General features: G+C 39.2%; 1 protein-coding gene across 1 annotated transcript in view; it reads left to right on the forward strand.

The window, feature by feature from the left end:
• LOC134789819 (protein hook) overlaps positions 1-23,143 on the forward strand; it is a 32,380-nt gene that overhangs the window by 3,499 nt on the left and 5,738 nt on the right. The window contains exons 2-11 of the mRNA XM_063760469.1: positions 2,572-2,724; positions 3,018-3,134; positions 5,536-5,630; positions 16,314-16,427; positions 19,716-19,870; positions 20,592-20,727; positions 21,014-21,151; positions 21,641-21,754; positions 21,933-22,113; positions 22,916-22,935. Coding sequence (XP_063616539.1) covers positions 2,572-2,724; positions 3,018-3,134; positions 5,536-5,630; positions 16,314-16,427; positions 19,716-19,870; positions 20,592-20,727; positions 21,014-21,151; positions 21,641-21,754; positions 21,933-22,113; positions 22,916-22,935 — 1,223 coding nt within the window. The remainder of the gene's footprint in view (positions 1-2,571; positions 2,725-3,017; positions 3,135-5,535; positions 5,631-16,313; positions 16,428-19,715; positions 19,871-20,591; positions 20,728-21,013; positions 21,152-21,640; positions 21,755-21,932; positions 22,114-22,915; positions 22,936-23,143) is intronic.

Here is a 23,143-nt window from a genome sequence, read left to right on the forward strand (position 1 = left end):
GTCCCCAATAGTGTTGATATCTCAAAATATCAATATGGGTATCGTTTTCATAGTATTTTGAGACGCTAATAACAAAAATGGCATCAAAATTAAAATTAACGTAGCCGAAGTGAACAATCATCCCCCTGGTGGGGGTGCAATGGGGTTGAAATTTCAAAATATCAATATGGGTATCATTTCCATGGTTTTGTGGGACGCTAATTACAAAAATGGGATCAAAATTAAAATATAACGTAGCCGACGTGAACTATGGCCCCTGGTGGGGAATGCTAATTACGAAGATAGCATAGACGGTTGTAACATACACGCTGATTTACAGCCACACGTGATCCAGACTTTTGAGAATGCAATGCCTTAAAGTAAATTTTTTTAGCTATTAGCTCAGGGAAAATTTCACTAATACCTACAATGGCTGTTGAATTGTTGGATATTGATGGGACCATGTTGGCTCACACCGTAGTACCTATAATTGGAGATGGAGCCTGTCAGGCCGCGTAGCCAAGATGCCAATCGCTTACTCTCCGTAGCGATCGAAACGCAACTGTCACTGTCGCGCTAATATGGAAGAGTGATAGAGAGACATAATGCTTTTCGTTGTCGAAGCTATAGCGATTGTAACCTTGGCTAGGCCAGCTGTTTCGCGCCATCTCCTATCTTCTGTATGATACGCAGGTGATGGCCAGGGAGGTGCGCGAGCAAATCGTTAGTCACGTGGTGGCCAACTGGGAGGAGTTTCTTATTATGTCTCATTAACAGTAACGGTGATAATTACTCCAGCTCCGTTGAATACTGCCTTGAAATGTCGCGCCCATTTACTTACGGTAGTCTCTGCGAGTTGGTAGCGGCAGGACAACTGTTTCCGTGGGTTTTCGAAGTTTACCGCAACAATGAGCTATATATGAGAGTTGGTACTGTGGGTAATCCGGTGGGCCGACTAAGATTTTCAAGTGATTTGTCTAGCGGTCATTTTGACGTATATATTCGCAGTGAATTACTCGCAAGACCCACAATATCAGAGCCCCCTTCTTCACTCCTCTCTGTGGTTGCCAAGAAGATTACCACGAGAAGGAATGAGGAGATTACCACCCCATTTAGAATCAGACTCATCATTATCTCTTACCGCTACCAAAACAGTTACTAAAAAACGCCGTGCCGGGTTCACGAATACTACACGGAACAAACAACTAAAAGCTGCCGCAAATAAATATATGCAAAACAAATCATCAGATCACCAAGCTGCCGTAAGCAATTACCAAAAAATGAACCCTGATGTACCTACACAGAGAAGCAGTAGCTAGGTATCAGCATCAGCAAGCCCACCCCGAGGTAAACCGTGTCACCTCCGCTAGGTATCAGCAAACCCACCCCGAGGTAAACCGTGACACCTCCGCTAGGTATCAGCAAATCACACACACTGATACACTTCATCCATGTAAAACTCCGCACCATTTTGCAATTCTCTCTCAAGTTGCCGTTTAATGTCATCCGAAAAACTGTCCTTATATTTTTCCCAGAGACTTAACGGGTCAGTAAGTTGACAAAAAACTAACATTATTATGAAAAGTTCACGCAGCTTGAAGGGAGAATCGCACAACGCAGCTTCCTCTAAAGTTGAGTCCCAATGTTTATCGTCCTCTAGCAATCCAAGGGAGAACCACTAATGTAGTGTATAAGGAGGTGCTATAGGTACAAAAGGCTACAACTACATAAATAAAAAATATAAATTAAAAGGTGTTAGGTACAAAACGTACATTAGATTATATTAAATAAGTCGAGCTCGATTAATCGATATAATTACAATTGGTGTCTTCAAGTCAAGAGTGAATACTGTGAATAAGCTTTTACTGAAATAGTGAGCTACACCTTCGTAGGGTTGCAAATATGTTTTTTTTTTCAAATTTATGAAAAAAAACATGAAAAAAAAACCTGGCACCATTGTTTTTTTTCTAAATTAGGTTTTTTTTTCAGATGAAAAAAAATATGCCACAATAACGGTTTTTCGTGATTTATTTGTATATGTAACTTAAAACTAAGTCATTTTTGGGGAATCCCTGAATTCCCCGATGCGGCGACGAGAGGCGTTGGTGTTGCCAACAGTAAATTGCGATAACTACCACTACAGATTTCATTTATGTTGTTATTAATCAAAGTTGTTAAATTAAATTGGTTTAATGGTTAACATAAACTGACATAAAGTCTAAAACAAGTAAAACAACCGTATAAAAGTATTAACTGCCTTGCAAATTTTGAGTTTTCATACTTTTGAAGAAAAACGTACTCCAGAAAAAAAACGTTTTTTTTTCACGGTTTTTTTTCATGTTTTTTCTCAAGTCAGAAAAAAAACCGTTTTTTTACAACCCTACACCTTCGGCCTTGTCATCACTTTCCAGCAGGTGAGACTAAGGTCAGTCACTGTTCAGTCCGTAAAAAAAAAAACAAAATTAAAAAAACTCTCCTGCGCGTGCGAAGCCGCGGGCAAAAGCTAGTTTTATTAATAAACTCTTATAACAACAATTGTTTTGTTTTAATTAGCAAACACCTTAATGAATAATAATGATTTTTCTCCCACAGAACTCTCAGATGGTGTGGCCATTGCCGAGGCTCTTACACAAGTTGCCCCGGAATATTTCTCTCCATCATGGAATACCAAAATCAAAACAGATGTGGGTCACAACTGGAGGCTAAAAGTCAGCAATATGAAAAAAATATTAGAAGGTGTATTTGGTAAGTTAGTGAAAATGTATCATTACATTTTTGTATAGGTTGTTTTAGTTAATTAAAACAAAATAGGGCAATTCGCCAGTAAAGCTGCAAAAAAATAATGTGCTGGTCAATCAGTGCTAACCCGTTGTACTTATTTGTGTATTTTTGCATGCTATTAATGGATTATGAATACACAAAAGATGCCACGGCATTGGTTGTTGATAAGGTTGATTTCTAATAGATATTTTGTTTCTAATTGATTTATAGCATTAAGAAAATGTGGAATATGTTTTACAGAATTTATTTTGTTACAGATTATCATCAAGATATATTAAATTTGAGCCTGCAAGACTTTTCACGGCCTGATGTAGTCAATATTGCTGAACATGCAGACCCGTCAGATCTAGGGAGACTATTGCAACTTGTTCTTAGTAAGTACTTTATTCAAATTTCTGGAGCTGAAGTTTAAGCTTGACTCAAATTTAAGTTTAGGCTAGAGTAACTGTATTAAATAGACTAGTCAGTGGAAATTAGGGTTCTATGGGAACATCACTACATACAAAATAGTTGTAATTAAATTATGTACTTTTGTTACAAGTACACATTAAGTACAGTCACCTGCAATAATATGTTACTGTTCGAAGGCGGCAAAAATATGTGACACGCTTTTATGGCTCTACAAATAAAATCGTGTCAGATATTTTTGCGGCCTTCGTTGTGTAATATATTATTGAAGGTGACTGTACATACCTAAGTCAAAATGACAGATTAAGACGAACAATTATAGATCGTTTCATTCACGAAGACGCATGCTTTGGCTCGTATTGTCATGCTATTTAAGGTTAAATTTGACAAATCTGCGCGTCTTTGTGATTGACACGATATATAATAGCTAATTCAGGCTGATAGTGCGTTTATGAATAACACCAACAGACTCGAATGCATTTGACCCATTCAACGTTAATCACGACACATTGTCGTTCCACCTCTGTGTAGTATTTTCGCGATTTACTGCATAAGCGACTAGCTACGATTTAGTGCAATGTGCGTAGCTTAGCAGTGAAATATTAATTTATATGTAAGAACTGGCTTATCAGTCAATGTCTGATAATCACTACATTACATTAGTCACGTAATGATAGATATAATATCTTTATAAACAATAGATTGAGGTTTCGTATCTGTCTTGCTTGGGGACGGAGCACTCATTGTTAGTTTTACTATGATTTAGGGTCGGTTGCACCAAACCGTCTGTCGCCGTTAAAGCGTTCGCTAAATTTATTTGTATGGGAAATTTCATACTTCTCTGCTGTTTGACATTAATCAGTCTGTTAAATGTGATTGGTGATGGGTCTTATTATAACTGCCCCCATTGACAGGACGGCCGCAGTACAAAATGTGCCAATTTCCAATTTCTAGAGAGGAGGGGACCGCCGTCGCCGTCCGCCAGACCTATGTACTTGAAGTTATCCTAATAGTACTTATTTGTCCTAACTATTCTAAAAAGTTGAGGACATTGGTAAAACAGATTCCCAAAAAATTGTGTCCAAAAATATGGTGGACACTATTTTTGCTGATTAATAACCGAAAATTAGGCGCCAGTATCCCTTTCGTGATGTCATACCTTGCATTTTATGTGCCTAATCTTGACAACTCCGACTTTCTTTGCCTCTATCTATAAGTTATCCGTGGTATTGTAATCTCCTTTAAAGTGTCATTCTATGGAACTTGCTAACTATGTAAACAAACCGCCATATTAAAATTGTTTCTGAATGTCAATTTACTAGTGACTTTTGTTTACATAGTTAGCAAGTTCCATAGAATGACACTTTATCTATCCTGTAATTTCAATAATACTAGCGACCCGCCCTGGCTTCGCTCGGGTTACACAAAACCGTAACAAATTATACACCTAAACCTTCCTTAAGAATCACTCTATTGATAGGTGAAAACCGCATGAAAATCTGTTCAGTAGTTATTGAGTTTTTCGCGAACATACATGCACACAAACAGACAGACGCGGCGGGGGACTTTGTTTTATAAGGTGTAGTGATATTTGGCCCTTACATCGCCCCTCTTTCAACAAATTATTTAAACTTGTATGTGATTGTCGTCGGACATACCAATAAGGGACAATGAGTTGCTCCATTGACAAGAATAGACGGTCAATGTCAGCACCATAATGCATAAAGCATTATACTTATAGCTCTAGGTAGATCCATCGTATCCATCAAGGAAGATTGGTAAGCCTACGTTTTTAACAACAACAACACACATAACCAACAATTGATAGACTTTATCTCGTTGCAATAAGGTATAAAAATGTCATTTAATTGCGTCAAGGAAGTAGGCAGGATGTGGTTAAATTCGTGATAGTGTTCAATAAACATACGTAGTGGACTTCCAGAATTAATTTTTGTACAGTCGCCATCGGATGTATAGGAGCGGCCAAGGTGCTCACAAATATCTGAACATCACGCCTCTACATACTACTACAATATTATTGTCAAGGCGCTAGAGTGTGTGTTCAGATATTTTTGAGAACCTCGGCCGGTCCGATATATTTGATGGCGGCTGTACACAGGGTCTCAGGATTCAGCCTACGCGCAACGAAAGTTTGCTCTTCCACTTAGGGCTAATTTAGACGGCGTGCGAACTCGCATGCGATTTTAGTTACATTGCGGACTGTTGGTTACGTCCAATTCAACCGACCGATCAAAAACCGCAATGTAATGAAACTCGCATGCGAGTTCTCGCTGCGTCTAAATAGGGCTTGGATTAGTCAATGTTTAGTTTGGTAATATAACTATACGTTTGTATTTCATTCACTAGGTTGTGCCGTGAACTGCGATAAGAAAGAAGAATACATCACGAGGATAATGGAGCTGGAACTCTCTTGTCAGCGGTCGATCATGCAAGCTATACAGGTACTTATTAATTTCATTCCACATCCCAATGGGCCTGGTGAAAGTTTGGAAAGTGCCATAGATCCCATGGGTCCATTATGTTTTAAAATATGTCAGTGACTTACGCAAGTACGCATAGCTAATGCGTCAGAGGGCCTAGCTAATTTATATTAGGTACCTAAACAAGACTAGTTTCAAAATTCTAAAATAAACCAAAAGCTTCTGGGGTCCAGGAGACTAATTATAAGTAAGAGTAGGTATATCGTGTTAACTTAATTACGAATATGTTAGTGGCTCAGACAAGAGTTAGAAACAAGCTGACTTTGCATGGCATTTGCAATGACAAAGTGTAACAATGTCATCATTAGTGTCAAATTTCTATAAACATATAGGTATGGAGTTTATAATAATATTCCCTCACTTTGATTTATTCAAATCGGTGCGAAGTTAACTTAGACCAGGCGTGGCTCACTCCGCGATTTCGTCGCTTTGCTACAGGTAGCTAAAAGTACATCCGTTCCACACCAATTTTGGTGGCTAGCCATAAGCCGCGCGTGGCGCTGTCGCCACCTAGCGGCCATATATGTCCTGATCGTAACAGACGCGTTTTGTTAGAGAGTGAGTCTTGTGTACCTAGTACTATTATTTATTCTGTGCTTAGACGGACTCTAGGTATTATTTTCCTCATTGGTAATCTCCTCATCAAACCTAACAAGAATATGTACTTTGCTGTTACAAAACAGTGAGAAAAATACGAGAAAGCGCTACAAATTAATCCCGAAATGAAATTAATTTGTCGGCCATTACATAAATGTGGTTTATTACGATAAAGATATAAATCAACACACGATTCAGTGGGCACAAAGATTCAGATTAAATAATCTAAGAACAGATTTGCCGCTTAAAGCTGCTTAAAGTTTATTATTCTGGATTCGTATTGCTGATTATTGTTATTCTCATAATCCCAGTTTGTTTCGTGTAAGCATAGAATAGATGAACATCACAGACGTTGAGAGCAGAAATTACTATTCTCACCCTGTGAAACCCATACGACAACAACACACGGTACGCATTAACGTGTTGGCTATGTCTACAAGAGTGCTATATCTGCGTGTTTGTATAAACTGTTGCTAAAGTAAAAGAAACAAGGGGAAGCCCTACATAAAAAGTAATCATTGCGGTATTTGCGGTTGCTTTACAAATAGCAATCAGCTTACCTACGATTAATCTAGTCCAGACTTTGATCGTGAAAGTGTAAACCGCTCATTGTAAATAAACTGGGTTAATTACTGTAACAGCAACGTAGGATAACGAATCATTTAATGGAACTATGTTGGGCACTTAGAGAAAAGCCGGAAGAACAATGCTTTCAGCCGTATGACTTTTTGGAATAAGTGTTTCCTCAATTACAATATAAGAAGCACTCAAGTTGTGTAACCATTTTCACAATAATTGTACGTAAATTTAATCGGTAATTAGCTGTATGCACCTGATATGCAGCTGAGCATGTGATATAACTGTATCACGGTATACTTTAAGTAATTATACTAATTCATTCTTACTTGGTCTGAACGGTCTGAATACACATGATGATTCTGTGCGGCGACTATAACATAACATTTGCGTGAGTTTTACTATTCTAATATCAGGTTTTTACTTTTTGCTAGTGATTAACGGCGCGATTCGGGAAATGAATTAGAGATTCACCAGATACGAAATAGTAAAGATATGTTACGTTTCACGGCAAAAGATACCTTATGGCTTATGGATATAGCGGCGTTAATAATAGTGTAAGCGAATCGCGCCGAATGTATCAAATTCATTCATTGTCGACGTCGGCTATACTATGTAGGATTTAGTACAGGGTGTAATTTTAAAAGTGTTTCCAAATAAACTAATCGTTTAAAATTAGACGCAAGGGAAACTTTATTTAATGCCTCGACGGCGACGCCCTGATGAACTAGACTTATTTATTTATAAATACTGGTTTTGTACAACGTTCGAAATTACGCCTCGAGTATATGAAGGAGACCAGAAAGGATCATGAAGACACATTGAAATATTATGACTGTCCGGGTGTAAACCGACCTGAATCTTCCACGCTGTATGCGTGGATTTGAATGGCATTTTGTTTCACACAGACATTTAAATATTTGCTCAATTGCTTCAGTAGTTTTCAGGATGGTATGGCATTGTTGTTCATTCAAGTTTGTCCAACAGCGACGCTCACACGGCCCCGCTTCAGTCCATATAGCCGCTAGATCGCGTCACGTCCGTGAATAGTTTATGCAACATGGGCTGTCGTTCCGATCGTTAGAACTTAGGCAATAGAACGATTTGGTGTACCAGTATAATTGTGCTCTCCGATTTCGTATAGTTATTTTGAAAATACCTTTCACTTGGAACTTTGTTAGTCCCGTTTTATCAGAATCGCTAGCAATATCTGAAAAATGTAGATTTTTGGATGTCAATTTTAATTCTTCACACATTACAATTAATTTACAAACGTACAAATAATGCGTAAAAAAATCCGGCCAAGTGCGAGTCAGACTCGCGCACGAAGGGTTCCGTAGCATTACGCAAAAAAACGGCAAAAAAAATCACGTTTGTTGTATGGGTGCCCCACTTAAATATTTATTTTATTCTGTTTTTAGTATTTGTTATTAATGTTGTTATGTTAAAGTGTAGACATTTGAAAATAGACCGTAGGCAGGGGTGCGAAACTCCTGACTTCGGTCAAACTCGGCTCCGCTCGGCTCAGCATTGCTCCGAGCAATTATTAGGGTTGGCACCGCTTGACTTCCTTTTGCGTGCACGACCACAGATAACATAATCACTTGATTTTTGACAACCCTAAATAGCCGAAAGGGATAGTGCCATATATTGGAAGGGGATAGCATGGTTCGACCCTGAGCCGCCGTCGGGCTTCGTTTTTGTAGGAAGTTTCCTTTCTGTGCGGTAGTACTATTAATTATTCTGTGCCGTAGGGTCGGTCAGTTATGACGCATATTAGCTTGCACGGCCGTGTGCCGAAACTGATCGACTATTTCGATCAGTTTGTTAACTGCATCCGTAGCTCAATGGGTGACGCTCTGACTACTGAGCTGAAGGTCTGAGGATCGAATCCTAGAGCGGCCTAACTTTTTCTAAGTTTCTTTCTGTTTTATAATTTGTATTTTTTAAAACTAGTTGTGGGAATGACAGGTAAAATTATGGCATTTGAGCTGGTAACCGCTAATAAAGCAGTCATGTCCTGCACTGTACCTGGTGATTAAGAATTTAAAATGTAACGAAATTCCGAAATCTAAAGTTGTTATTAAGTAAATTCTGGACATTCCGTCAGTGGCAGTGACGAAGTTTATTTTTATTTAAAGTGCCGGAACATATCCGATAGGGGTAAGTGTTATGTTTAAGGAATTCAAATCAGACAATTTTGCCATTAATGGGCGGCCAAGTATAATGTTATTTCGTTTATTCTAGCCTACCGAAACGCCCTAGAGATACGGCTGCAATTAGATGTATTTGAACTCGAACATAGACTGAGCTAGAAAGACTGGCAGGGTTTGGATGAATCCCCGTCGAACATCTGACGAAATTTCACCTGGCGCCCACTTCTTTATAAATTAAGTCTTTAGTTTTATTTAGGATAGTAGTGTTTTTAGTGAATAAATTAATCTTTGTGTTAAAACGTTATTGACCGTGTTTCAATTACCTTATCGACCCGTAACAATGGCGCTCAACGTTAATAAAATGGGTGGTAGTTGTTAAACGGTCGGCAAGGTTCAAAGGTCGTTGCGGTGAATTTGCAATTCTTTGGTTGCATTTATTTGGTACGTTGTGTTTACATGTTATTTAGGTTACTGTAGGTTTGTGTAGATGTACTAGTGATTAAAGGTTTTAGTGTATTATTGTTGGAAATCGATTTTATTTAAAAACAAAACTTGTAGATTTAAGGCAACAGTAGATTAGGTAGAATAAACTAAGTGTTTTTTGTGTGATTTATTTAACGGTGTTTTTTTTCTTGTGGTATTTTGCTATATCTTGTGTTGGGGAAGTTTCGTAAAAAAAAAGTCCTACCTACTTAATTGAAATAATTTGTTTAGTGTAATTTTAGCGTTAGTGTTTTTTTTAATTTTGTTATTTGCTTTTTATTTGCTCACTGATTTTATTTTATTTTGTGTATTGGTTGACTGTTTGTATATAAAAATGGATCCCCAATTTTTGTTAAAGGATGAGTTGGAATACGAATTAGCGTGTAGGGGCGTGGTATTAAAATCAACTGTACCAGTATTAAAAAAACTGTTGATAGAATTGATGTTGTCAGAACAGTCGCAGGAGGGGGCTTGTGAACTTAAAGCTCCTCAGGCAGATTCAACTTATGAACTTGAAATATGTTCAGCAAAATTGGGTGTTCTCTCGAATTATGTTGAAGAGCTATCTGGTAAGCCTGATAGGTCATTGTTTAGGCGGTTAGTTTCCAGACTATATCATGTGCAGAACAGGTTAGCATTAATAAAGCATGATGTAGACGAGACTCGCGTGCGCAAGGACGCACTATTACAGAGATGCGAAGTTTTGTTGGGAAAGTTGGAAGCTCGGGACGAGGCAGTTGAAGATGAGAATTTAACGGCGGTAGATAAGGAAATATTACAGAATAGTCTAGGGGAATTAGGAACTAAAATAATACAGAAGTTAGAGAGTCAGGTTGATACTTCGGTTGAATTAAAAAATAGTCCAAAAGGGGGTGTTGAAGAGGTGAGTCATGTAGCAGGGGACGAACCAGGTCGCGGTGTATCGTTCTCAGCTGTACGTTGGGCTGATGATAGGGACAGTAGGTCACGGTTAGTTCGATCATCGACATTTGATGAAGATGTTCCTAGACGTAAGTTGGTTCCGATTTATCAGTGGGGTCTGAAGTATTCGGGAGGAAATAACATGAGCGTGAATGCGTTTATAGAGCGGGTTTCAGAGTTAAAAGAGGCAAGAAATGCGACAGACGGTGACTTGTGGCGTGGTGCTGTGGATTTTTTTGAAGGAGACGCCTTAATTTGGTACAGGGCCAACAAAGAGTATGCCGACAGTTGGGATGAGTTGGTCATCCTTTTAAAACGAGCGTTTCAAAAACCCTACTATCAAGAAGAGCTCTTAGCAGAAATCAGGGCACGTACTCAAGGGAGTGGTGAACCTGTTTTGATTTATATCTCGGTGATGCAGAACATGTTCAACCGTTTACCGGTTAGGGTTACTGAAAATGAAAAGGTGCTAATTGTTCTTAAAAATTTACAGCCCTATTATCAACAGGCGGTGTGCAGAGATAATTTTGAGTCCATACAGGAGATGATAAATGTCTTGAGGATTGTTGAGAGGACGAAGGTCAATTGTGACAATTTTCAACAGCCGAAAGGTGAAAAGGTTCTAATAGAACCAGACCTGGCGTATAAAGGCCAGTCAGAGAAATCCGTAGCTCCTAGTAAGGTCATAGAAGTTGCAGAAGTTAAATCGGTACAAAGTCGTGCATCAAATGTGGCGGCCAAGCGATGTTGGAATTGTCGAGAGAGTGGACATATGTTTAGAGAGTGTTCGGTACCGAGACAGAGGCTCTTTTGCTTCAAGTGTGGACGGTTTGGGGTAACGTCAAAAGATTGTGTGTGCAAGGGAAAAGAGCAAGGGGGAAGTTCAACGAATGCTGCCAACTGAATTTCTCCCTGGAGCGTAATAGTAGTGAGTGGCAGGCATGGTTGGGGACGGTGAGGAAGTTCTTTGTGCGGGATGATAATTCTGAGTGTGATTTATGCCCATTATTAATAGAGAAACAGAACGACAATAGAACTTACGTACAGTTGAGCATTATGGGTCACGCTTACACTGGATTGTTAGATTGTGGTGCAAATCGTACGGTTGGTAATTTACAGTTTGCTAGAGTGATGAACAGACTTGGGCTAAGGGCTAACAGTATGGAACCAAAGGGGGTTTCTACAGCGTGTGGTGCATCGCATGATATTACCGAAATGTTTGAGGTGCCGATTAGCTTCGATGGTCAATTTAGTGTAATGCCGATTATGGTGATGCCAGCTCTCAAACAACAGTTAGTGTTGGGTAAAGATTTTTTTAAGGAGTTCGGGGTGGAAATTCGGTTTAAAAGTGAGATTACTCGTACTCGCGTGGAACTCGGAGAGATGGAGATAAAGAATCCAATAATTGTGGCGAAGGAAGACCTTACGTCGGAGCAGCAAGCAGTACTGGAAGGGTTGATAGATGAAATGAAACAGACGATTGGTTGTGGGTTAGGAAGGACTGAGATATTGAGACATACCATTGACACAGCGGACAGTAAGCCAATATATCAGAGACAGTACAATGTTTCACCAGTGGTAAAAAAGATGATTGAAAAAGAATTGGATGAGATGTTAGCCAAAGATGTGGTGGAACCGTCGTATAGCTCATGGTGCTCGCCTGTAGTAATTGTAAAAAAACCCAACGGGGATAATAGGTTGTGTCTCGATAGCAGGCAACTAAATCGAGTCACGAAACGTGACACATATCCGTTGCCTAGAGTGACAAGTGTTCTTGATAGTTTGCGTAACGCGAAAATTTTAAGTACTATCGATCTCAAGTCGGCATTTTGGCAGATACAGCTAGAAGAGGGCAGTAAGGAAAAAACGGCTTTTGCTGTGCCTGGTAGAGGGCTGTTTCATTTCAAAGTAATGCCATTTGGCCTGGTGAATGCATCACAGACGCAGCAGAGATTGATGGATATTTTGTTCAATGCGGAAGAGGGCAAAGTATGGGCATATCTGGATGATATTGTGATTTCTTCGGTTACATTTGATGAGCACATGGAGTTATTAAGGAAGGTGATGTCTACTTTGAAGGCAGCCAATTTGACGATTAACGTGGAAAAATGTCGGTTTGCTCGGCCTAGCTTACGGTACTTGGGGTACATTGTAGATAAAGATGGGCTCAGGACAGATCCAGAGAAAGTGGAGGCGATCTTAAACTTCCCCAGGCCAAAGACATTTACAGAGTTGAAACGTTTCATAGGGCTTGCCAGTTGGTACAGACGCTTTGTAAAAGACTTCGCTGACGTAGCAGGACCGCTTCATGACCTCACTAAGGGAAAAGCAAAAAAGTTGAGTTGGACATCTGAGGCAGAATCGGCCTGGGTAAAACTTAAGACACTGCTTACTTCAACTTCGGTAATGACATGTCCGAATTATGATAAGCCATTTTTCATCCAATGTGATGCTTCAAATACTGGTATTGGGGCGGTACTCTGTCAAAAATCTAATGATGCGGAACAGCCTATAGCATACTTAAGTCGGAAATTAAATGATAGTGAAAAGAAGTACTCGGCCTCCGAAAGAGAACTACTTAGTGTAGTTTATGCAGTAGAAAAGTTTAGGCCATACGTTGATGGTACGCATTTTACTGTGGTGACAGATCACAGTGCTTTACAGTGGCTGCACAGGATGAAGGATCCGCATGGCCGTTTAGCACGCTGGGCTATGAAGTTACAGCAATTTGACTTCGACATCATCCATAGACCAGGAAAGTGTCATACGGTACCGGATGCTTTGTCCAGAGGAGTTGCGCAGCCGGAATGCGAATTAGATTTGATTGAAATCTTAGATCATCACAAGGATGCATGGTATAAAGATAAGGTAACGAAAGTCTCGTCTGCAAGCAATAATTCGGAATGGTTAGTTTCGGATGGCCTTCTTTACAAAAGAATACCAATGAAGGAGTATCCTAATGAAGAGGATGTATGGAAACTGTACGTTCCCGAAATGTTACGTGGCCAGGTTCTTCAGGAGTGTCATGACAATCCGGTTTCAGGTCATCTAGGGATTAGAAAAACGTATCTTAGGATTAAACAGAGATTCTTTTGGTATGACATGTTGAAGGATGTGAAGCAATATGTAAATGAGTGCGAATGTTGTGCTAGTCGGAAAGTATCACAAAAATTACCGTTGGGACACATGGGACGCCACAGGGAAATAACGGGGCCATGGCAGGCTGTATCCATGGATTTTATGGGTCCCTTTCCTAAAAGTAAAAAGGGTAACACCATGCTGCTAGTCATGTCATGCTTATTTAGTAAGTTTACAGTGTTATTTCCTCTTCGAACAGGTAAAGCCGATAAAATGTGTGAAATAGTAGAAAGGCAGTTTTTACTTTTTGGCGCTCCGGAAACAATTGTATGCGACAACGGGAAGCAATTCGAATCTAATCTGTTTAAGGACTTAGCGGCGAAGTACAATGTGGTACTACGGTACACTCCGCACTATCATCCCCAGAGCAATCCGACGGAGAGGGTAAATCGCGTTATTGGTACTATGATTTCGTCGTATATTAAAGGTAGGAAACATAACGAGTGGGATGTCAATTTAGACCATATAGGCCATGCAATCAGGTCGGCTGTGCATGAGACTACTAGATACACACCGTCGTACTTATTTTTAGGTAGGGAAACAACGGTTTCAAATTTATCACCATCACCTTTTGGAGGGCCGTTGTCTGTACCAGCAGATAGTGATGTAATAAACATAGTTAATTACTTGGAAAGTCTTAAGAAACGGGCAGAGATTTTTAAAGAAGTGCAAGAAAGAATTAAACATTCTCATTTCAAGAGTGCTCAGCATTATGATAACAGGAGACGTCCGGAAACTTTCCAGTTAGGTGATATAGTTTGGAAAAGAACCAAATGCCTTTCTAAGGCCAGTGATAAATTCATGGCTAAACTGGCTCCTAAATTCGAGAGGGCAGTCGTAGTGGAGAAGTTATCTGACATAGTTTTTAGATTAAATAATGCACAGGGTAAAAGTATTGGGACATGGCATATCAAAGATTTGAAGCCATATTTTGTAAAAAAATAAATAAATTTGAAATTTATTTATTTTTAAAAGAGGGAAGGGGTATGTTATGTTAAAGTGTAGACATTTGAAAATAGACCGTAGGCAGGGGTGCGAAACTCCTGACTTCGGTCAAACTCGGCTCCGCTCGGCTCAGCATTGCTCCGAGCAATTATTAGGGTTGGCACCGCTTGACTTCCTTTTGCGTGCACGACCACAGATAACATAATCACTTGATTTTTGACAACCCTAAATAGCCGAAAGGGATAGTGCCATATATTGGAAGGGGATAGCATGGTTCGACCCTGAGCCGCCGTCGGGCTTCGTTTTTGTAGGAAGTTTCCTTTCTGTGCGGTAGTACTATTAATTATTCTGTGCCGTAGGGTCGGTCAGTTATGACGCATATTAGCTTGCACGGCCGTGTGCCGAAACTGATCGACTATTTCGATCAGTTTGTTAACTGCATCCGTAGCTCAATGGGTGACGCTCTGACTACTGAGCTGAAGGTCTGAGGATCGAATCCTAGAGCGGCCTAACTTTTTCTAAGTTTCTTTCTGTTTTATAATTTGTATTTTTTAAAACTAGTTGTGGGAATGACAGGTAAAATTATGGCATTTGAGCTGGTAACCGCTAATAAAGCAGTCATGTCCTGCACTGTACCTGGTGATTAAGAATTTAAAATGTAACGAAATTCCGAAATCTAAAGTTGTTATTAAGTAAATTCTGGACATTCCGTCAGTGGCAGTGACGAAGTTTATTTTTATTTAAAGTGCCGGAACATATCCGATAGGGGTAAGTGTTATGTTTAAGGAATTCAAATCAGACAATTTTGCCATTAATGGGCGGCCAAGTATAATGTTATTTCGTTTATTCTAGCCTACCGAAACGCCCTAGAGATACGGCTGCAATTAGATGTATTTGAACTCGAACATAGACTGAGCTAGAAAGACTGGCAGGGTTTGGATGAATCCCCGTCGAACATCTGACGAAATTTCACCTGGCGCCCACTTCTTTATAAATTAAGTCTTTAGTTTTATTTAGGATAGTAGTGTTTTTAGTGAATAAATTAATCTTTGTGTTAAAACGTTATTGACCGTGTTTCAATTACCTTATCGACCCGTAACAATGTTATTATAGCGGCAACAGAAATACATCATCTGTGAAAATGTCATGAGATTCATGGTTCACGGTTCATGAGATACAACCTTGTGTTAGACAGACGGACAGACAGACAGACAGACAGCTAAGTCTTAAACGAATGCTTAAAATGAATAAACAATTTTATTTATTTATTTATCTAGTAATAGGGTCCCGTTTTTACCCTTTGGGTTACGGAACCCTAAAAATGCTCTGTTTACCTATCTCAAGGTTTCACGGTTAAATTTTGCCTGAACGTTGGATTCGCCCGCGCTCGCAAAGTAGTTACAATACTTATACTGTAATTTAGTGCACTCGATCACTTCACGCGTCATAATACTCATAATCGTATTACATATGGGCGCGACTTTACAACATTATGTCCGTTGCGTTGTTATAATATTGCTCAAGCGCGCTTTCGACGCTTGCATTTTTATACGGCTAAGAAACTGTATATTTTAGCTACGCTTATTTTATGTCCTTGGATCATGAGTTGAGTGCGAGCGTTTGGATGCGGCGGGCGCGTCGCGTGTGTTATAATGGTGGTTGTAGTAGATTAAGCCTAGCAGGTGAGTTCGGGCGCTCATAGTAAAGCCAGTGAAATCCAGGCTTGTGTACCTTTTAGTCGAATAGTCTCTCTCATGCGCGCGACAGAGATGTAGATATTTGTGTTTGTGTGTAACTATGCATAGTGATGTGAAGTGTTTCTGTTTAGGAATTGGAGACGTTGACGCTGGGCGGAAGGGGGGCGCCGCATGCGGACGCGCCGGAGCCGGACACGGACATGAGGGAGGTGCTCGCCCAGCGGTGCCATGAACTTGACACGCAGGTTTGTTTACTTATTGTTGTTTTTACTAGTGACGTCCGTATGCCAGTTGTTAATAAGGTCGATTTTATGCTGGTAGCGCCTAATTTACACTCGTAACGGTAAATTTAAGGTGGCTGAAAAAGAGATGGTTTTTACTTTTATAAATAACTTATGGTCAGAAATATTAAATCTCAAATTACAAACATTAAAACAATGTAATAACGTGTAAGGTGCAGCAGGGCAATGTCGATTGCTGGGTAATTTCAAATAATCGAAATATCTTCCATGTTTTACATTATTAACTAGAGAGCCATAGGTACACAACCTATTGCATTTTGTCAGAATTTTTATGACGTTTTGTCATTGGCTAACGTACCTCCTCATTTTTACAAAATTTTGATTGATGTAACGTTGTCTGTAAATTACTTTTATAATCTTTTCGTTATTATATTATTTTCCATGTAGGTAAAGTAAATGATGTTCTTTGTATTCCACTGTAGAAGTTACGTATATACCTACCTATAAATAATAGTTCAGATGCGTCAGGTATGATAGTTAAGCCGGATCAAATGGCTCGGGTTTTCTTACAGTTTACGTAAGTTGCTATGCCGTAATCGTCTTAATATTAACGCTCAATAAAAACATTTAATACTGCGATATAAACAAATACTTCACATAAAATCAACAACACTCGTAAGATTTTCGAAAGCAACTCTAGAATTAGAAAAATTTACAGCGCAAAATTGATGTACTTTAGCTCATTTTCAAACTGCATGCTTAAATTACATGAAACTTGACATGAACATTTACATAATATACTGGTTGGCTAAAAAATAACTGCATTCCTGTTGCCAGTGAGGTTTTGGGATTATACTGAGCAGGTTTTACTATGGGACCAGCCCCGAAATCGCGAAAAAAAAAAAAACGCCGTTTCTAACATTTTGGCTGGTCCATTTTCTATGGGAGGGTAAATTTTTTTTTGCGATTTTGGTCCCATAATAAAAGTTGCTCAGTATAATCCCAAAACCTCCCTGGCAACAGGAATGCAGTTATTTTTTAGCCACCGTGTATATCTGTCTGGTACTAGCTTTCGTTGCTAAAAAATTGTTATAAGTACTTATACAAAGAAAATAGAGCGAGTAGATGTTTTTTATGTAAAACTTCTACTCGCTCTAATTTCTTCGTATTACAATTTCTAGCAACGAAAACTAGTACCAGACCTAAATGTTACTTGAATTTTCATGTATTTTCAGAATGCCATTTTGAAACGAGAGCATAACTACGATTGGGCTATGTTTATGTGACTCTTAAGAGAATTATGACGCGGCCATACATTGTCACTGTCAAGAGCGCCAAGTCGTTGCAACTAAGCGTGGTCGAAGTCTAGTTACATTTGTTCTTCCGACAATTTGTCTTGTCTGTCTGAGCAACGCTTGATCGCCCAGATATTTATGTGTAATGCGGTATATTAATGCAATAGGTATAGGTATTGTTTTATACATGTGTTCTCCGTAGCCATTACTGTCTGCTGTTGCAAACCAGGGATGTTGCGGATGCAGATTTTTTGACATCCACGGATGTGGATGCGGATATTTAAAGGATGCGGATGTCACGATTAGGTACTTAAAAAACCTCAAATATTCAATTTATAGTAATTATAATATAAAAAGAACGAAACGTTTAGTATTTGAGCAAGAATATGGTGCGTTATATTTAATAAACAGTAACTAGGCCGACTTTTCTGGATCTAGACGATTTCGTTATAGGTAATGAATGACGAAATTACCTAGCACTTACGTCGCCGCTAAGACGTTCCTGTAGGTACCGACTTGTTCGACATCCGCATCCGCATAAGCTCCGCATCGATTTTATGCGGATGCAGATGCAGATGCGGATTTAGAAAATAATGCGGAAGTTCCGCGGTTGCGGATGCGGATGAGAATATTCGCAACATCCCTGTTGCAAACTATCACACAACCATGAGTCGCGTGACAGTATGTCGTCGAGCAATAGATTATATTTTCTAATCTTTCGTTAGTCAATCTGTTGACCATGTAGTTTCTAATAACTTTTATCTATTGAGCGTGGTCATTTAAATTCCTTGCTTAGTATATTTATTTTAATTTGATTACTTTCTAGATTCATGTAATTGTATTAATTTATTTACTGTAGTTTTAAAATTTAGACTAATTCGGCGAGAATAATTTAGCGTCGGCGAATATCATTAGCCCAGATATTCATTAAATTTGTCACACTAATGCTATGTTTATTATCAAGGGGCAGATTTTCATAGCAAGAAATATTATTTTATTTATTTGACATTAGATTTTTTGCTATAACAATTCCGCTCCTTTTTATTATATTTTAAACAATTTTAAATTAGAATTTTATCTGGATCGAAAAATAATGCAAAGTAGATTCTATCTACATATGCATCAACTTTGTAGTTTCTAGCAAAGTATATTAATTATGGATAGGGAATGCTCCCGGGACTGAATTTGTATGGCGAATCCCGGAAATTCCCGGTTCCGGGACTGACTTTATAATAGGAAACCAGTACAGAGCACACTCTAATTATGGTTAAGCTAATTGATACAGGGAGTGTTATTAGTGCGTAAATGAAATAATAGTGGGGTCGTAAAACATGCCATAGAATCTCCATGTAATATATTTTACGCCCCGTGAGTACAGACGTTGTAACTTATAATAATATTTCAATTACTGAACTCGAGGCTGTAATTTTCCGAACTACAGGTTGTTTACAAATAAACATATTTAATTACTAGCTGTTGCCTGGCCATACGAGTGGATTAGTATGTTGATTGTTATATATTTTACATGAGCATAGAACATTGTGAAGATAGCAGTAGGGTTCATGATTTGTTAATAAGTTTACAACACATGACATTTGTCTGTCACAGCGTACGAAGTTTGAAGCCCCTTACGAAAATAACGTTTTCGATTTAATCCCTCTCAATCCCCCCTAGAAGAAGAATTTTCCAAACAGCTGAAATTGTTTTTCTTGTATTCCAATATAATGCCTTTAATGAAGTTCAAAGTATTGAAATGTTAAGAAATGAATATAATATTAGAAAATAAGAAAAAAGATATTAGCGTTTTTGAATATTATATTCAAAAACGCTAATATCTTTTTTCTTATTTTCTAATATTATGATTTTCTTAACTTGTGAATGATTTTAGTAACTACATAAATTTACATCGAAACATTGTGTCAATCAAAGTGTTCTCCAAAAATAAGTGACATAGGTCCATGCGTTGTTTTTAAGTTAAAACTGTACTCGGTGGCAGGTAAAAGTCCTCCAAGAAGAGAAGATGACGCTACTAAGCGAGGTAGCGCGGCTGACCGCGTCGAGGCAGGACGAGAGGCCCGACGACGATGACGCCGAGCTCGACGAGGCAGGCGCCTCCCTCGGACCTGCACACGCGGGAACATTACGATACAGGTACGTGTATCAACCTCTCCCTCCCACCGACACCATATCGGTCAGCAAAGAGAATCGAAATTAAATTCTATGTTTAAAACGTTAAAGTCATCATTAGGATGGCAAATTTTAATCCCCGGGAGGACCTAGACCTTGCTCAAGCTACTGCTTTTGCAGCTGTCACTATGCGGATACGAACATGCCACAATGGGAAAGTTGTAAACACTAATGGCGTTATTCATAAACGCTTTACTGGCCTGAATTAGCTATGAATCGTTTGTCTTTATCTGTCATTTTGACTTACGTATTTGTAAGAAAGGGATAAAACATAGTTTAACTAAATCAGGCCTGTAAAGTTTTATGAATAAGGGGTAACTGACTAACTGTTCATTCGGCTGCTCCTGATCTACTGCTCGCAGTTATGGACGTTTGACTGCCGTCTGGAAAACCTCGTGAGGGTAATCTCGCCATGAGCTGACCGTCTCTGTCCACAGCGCAAAATATAAATGTGTCTTATTAACGTTTTGGACGCCAATTACCGATATATCCGCACCGTACGTCCAACGCCAATCCGACCGATTAATCCGTCACAGTCCACAGAGCAACACAGACCTACGTGCATATATGCATAAAGTTCAATTTCAGTTTTGACACTTCGGTGACGTGGCGTCCGAGTGACAGCTTTTGTGTTTGACACGGCGTCGAAAAGGTTAAAATGTGTGTGTGTGTGTGTTTTTTGCAGTAATATGCGGGCGCAGTTAGACGCGTTGAAGGACGAATTGGACAAAGTGGAACTACAGAGAGATGACCAGCGGGCGAGGGCCGACGCGTTCGAACGGGAGTTAGCGCTCATGAAATTAAGAAACGAAGAGTTACAAGTAAGCATTCTGATATTTCAAACTGTAACTACATATACTTACATTACTATATGAAAGACGTTTCCTGCTAGATTGCTAGATCAAGGTTTTACAGCGACCTACTATTGTGCACTCTTCTCGAACAATGCCTACATGATTATTCTTTATCTATTTATTTTAATTACGATTTGGTTTCAAAATAACCAATAATACCAATGGAATTTCAATGTGACGTCATTACGTTCAATTTTATTAATAGGAAAATAGTGAACTTCCTTGTCAGGAATTTTTAATGTTTTGTTTTCAGATAGCAGCGTCAGAGAACGTAACGCTAAAAGATGAGGTAGACGCTTTAAGGGAGACGGCTGCGAAAGCGGCCACACTTGAAGCCACTGTGGCTTCCTATAAGAAGAGGATGGAGGAACATGTCGACTTGAGAAGACAGGTAACTGTTTCGGGTTTTTACTTGACTGATTCTAGCAATTCCTGCATGTAAGTTTCCATTTTTAGAATAAATGTTGTGCACTCTTCTCGAATATCTTCTCGAAATGAATAATTGTGTAAACAATGAATGGCTATGTGTATTTTGTATGCACACATCAACAATATAACAGCCTCTCAACCTAAACTCATATACTGTTTGTTTTATAATTGCAATCTTATTAATTTATTGTTTTTTCCACAAATGATAGAAATTTGTTAACTCAAGGGTAATAAATACTTTGGTAGGCGAATACAGTCAGCAGAAGAAGTAGATAAGCCGCTGAAGTGTTCAAAATAACCTACACACATTCTCTTAACAACAACGTTTTGTTAAATTAATTTTGAACACTTTACCCTTAGCAACTTTTGCCGCTGACTGTATTTTGAACATTATGAGTATTATGACTTATCTGTATGACGTTTGAAAAGTTTGTGAATGTTTGTTTTGTAGGTGAAACTACTGGAGCGAGCGAACACAGAGCACGTGCAACGAGCGATAGAACATGAGCAGGCGGCCACGCGAGCGAATGCGTTACGCGCTAAACTAGACATTTATAAAAAACAGGTTAGTATAGTACCATAGCTCTAATTGGTGATGATTTTGGTATATCACAGGTACCTGCAAGATATGTGTAGATATTTCACCGCAACTGTATCTTAGACATGAAACTTTTTTACCTCCATATGTAATTTAAATTATTCGTGTTTTTACGGGACATACATAACGTATGTGTATTTTACAGGTTATAGATTTAAATGAGAAACTAGACGCTGAAATGACGAAAGCGGACAAACTGGAGATAGAGAACAAAAAGCTGTCGAGCCGAGCAGATTTCCTGCAGCGCGAGCGAGACAAACTAGTGTGCGACAGGGACGCACTGAAGGAAACGGTGGAGGACCTCACCCACTATACTATAACTGCAGGTATGATTTTTATTGTACTAATATCGACCTTATACGCTTGTCGTTAAGGTTCCAAAACTCAAAACAATACGCTGCTTGCCTGCAGCGCGAGCAAGCTAAACTGCTATACTTGCCGCAAAACTAACTGGCGACTGAGCTCATGCTATCTCATTTACCCTTGTTAAGGGCAACCAAGAGTTAAAGAGATGGCATTATGACCTGACTCGCCACTCAGTTTCGCGGCAAGTATAGACGACAAAGATGTATTGACCCTGAACGGACCTCTACCACTAATTCGTGTTCTAATATCGACCTTATACTCTCACAGATAAGATCTAAAATAATAAAAACAAAAAGCTGTCCAAACAAGCCGCCCTCCTGCAGCCTCAGAGTCCCGGCCTAGATCGTGAGGTCAATGTCCAAGAAAAGAGCAGAGAGGTCTAGTTTTATGCAAAAACGAACGCTCATTTGTGTGTGCGTTTGTATTACTCTCACTTTCCCTCAGTTACAACTTCAGGCTTTTTATATATTCTAGTCAAGTGGTACAATCAAGGTATTAAATATCGACACCGACAAAGTGCGACAAATATGTACACACGACCTTATTGCCCATACATGAGTCGCTTAACTTCAAACTCGGCTAAATCCATCTGTCAGATTATGCGATTTTGGTAAAAAAGGTAATAGGGTAGATATTTGATGGGAGGGTCGAATGGATTTACCCGTTTGAAGTTAAGCGACACACATTAACTGCACCTAAATTTAGATACAGGCTGACTGGAGCAAAAAGGATAGGTTTTTAAGTTAATTTGTTAATATTCAGGGGCCAGCGAAGACAACGTATCGCAGGAGCTGATCCCGGCGGAGATGAAGGATAAGCTGATCCGGCTCGAACATGAGAACAAACTGTTGCGGCAGAACCAGGGTGCGCAGGCGGACCAAGGTTCTGTACAGGTAAGTTTACTTTTACTTATAAACGGATTCATTTAGCGGTAGCCATCTTTAGACAACGTATCGCAGGAGCTGATCACGGCGGAGATGAAGGATAAGC

This window comes from Cydia splendana, chromosome 4, assembly GCF_910591565.1.
Source record: "Cydia splendana chromosome 4, ilCydSple1.2, whole genome shotgun sequence".
NCBI lineage: Eukaryota > Metazoa > Arthropoda > Insecta > Lepidoptera > Tortricidae > Cydia > Cydia splendana.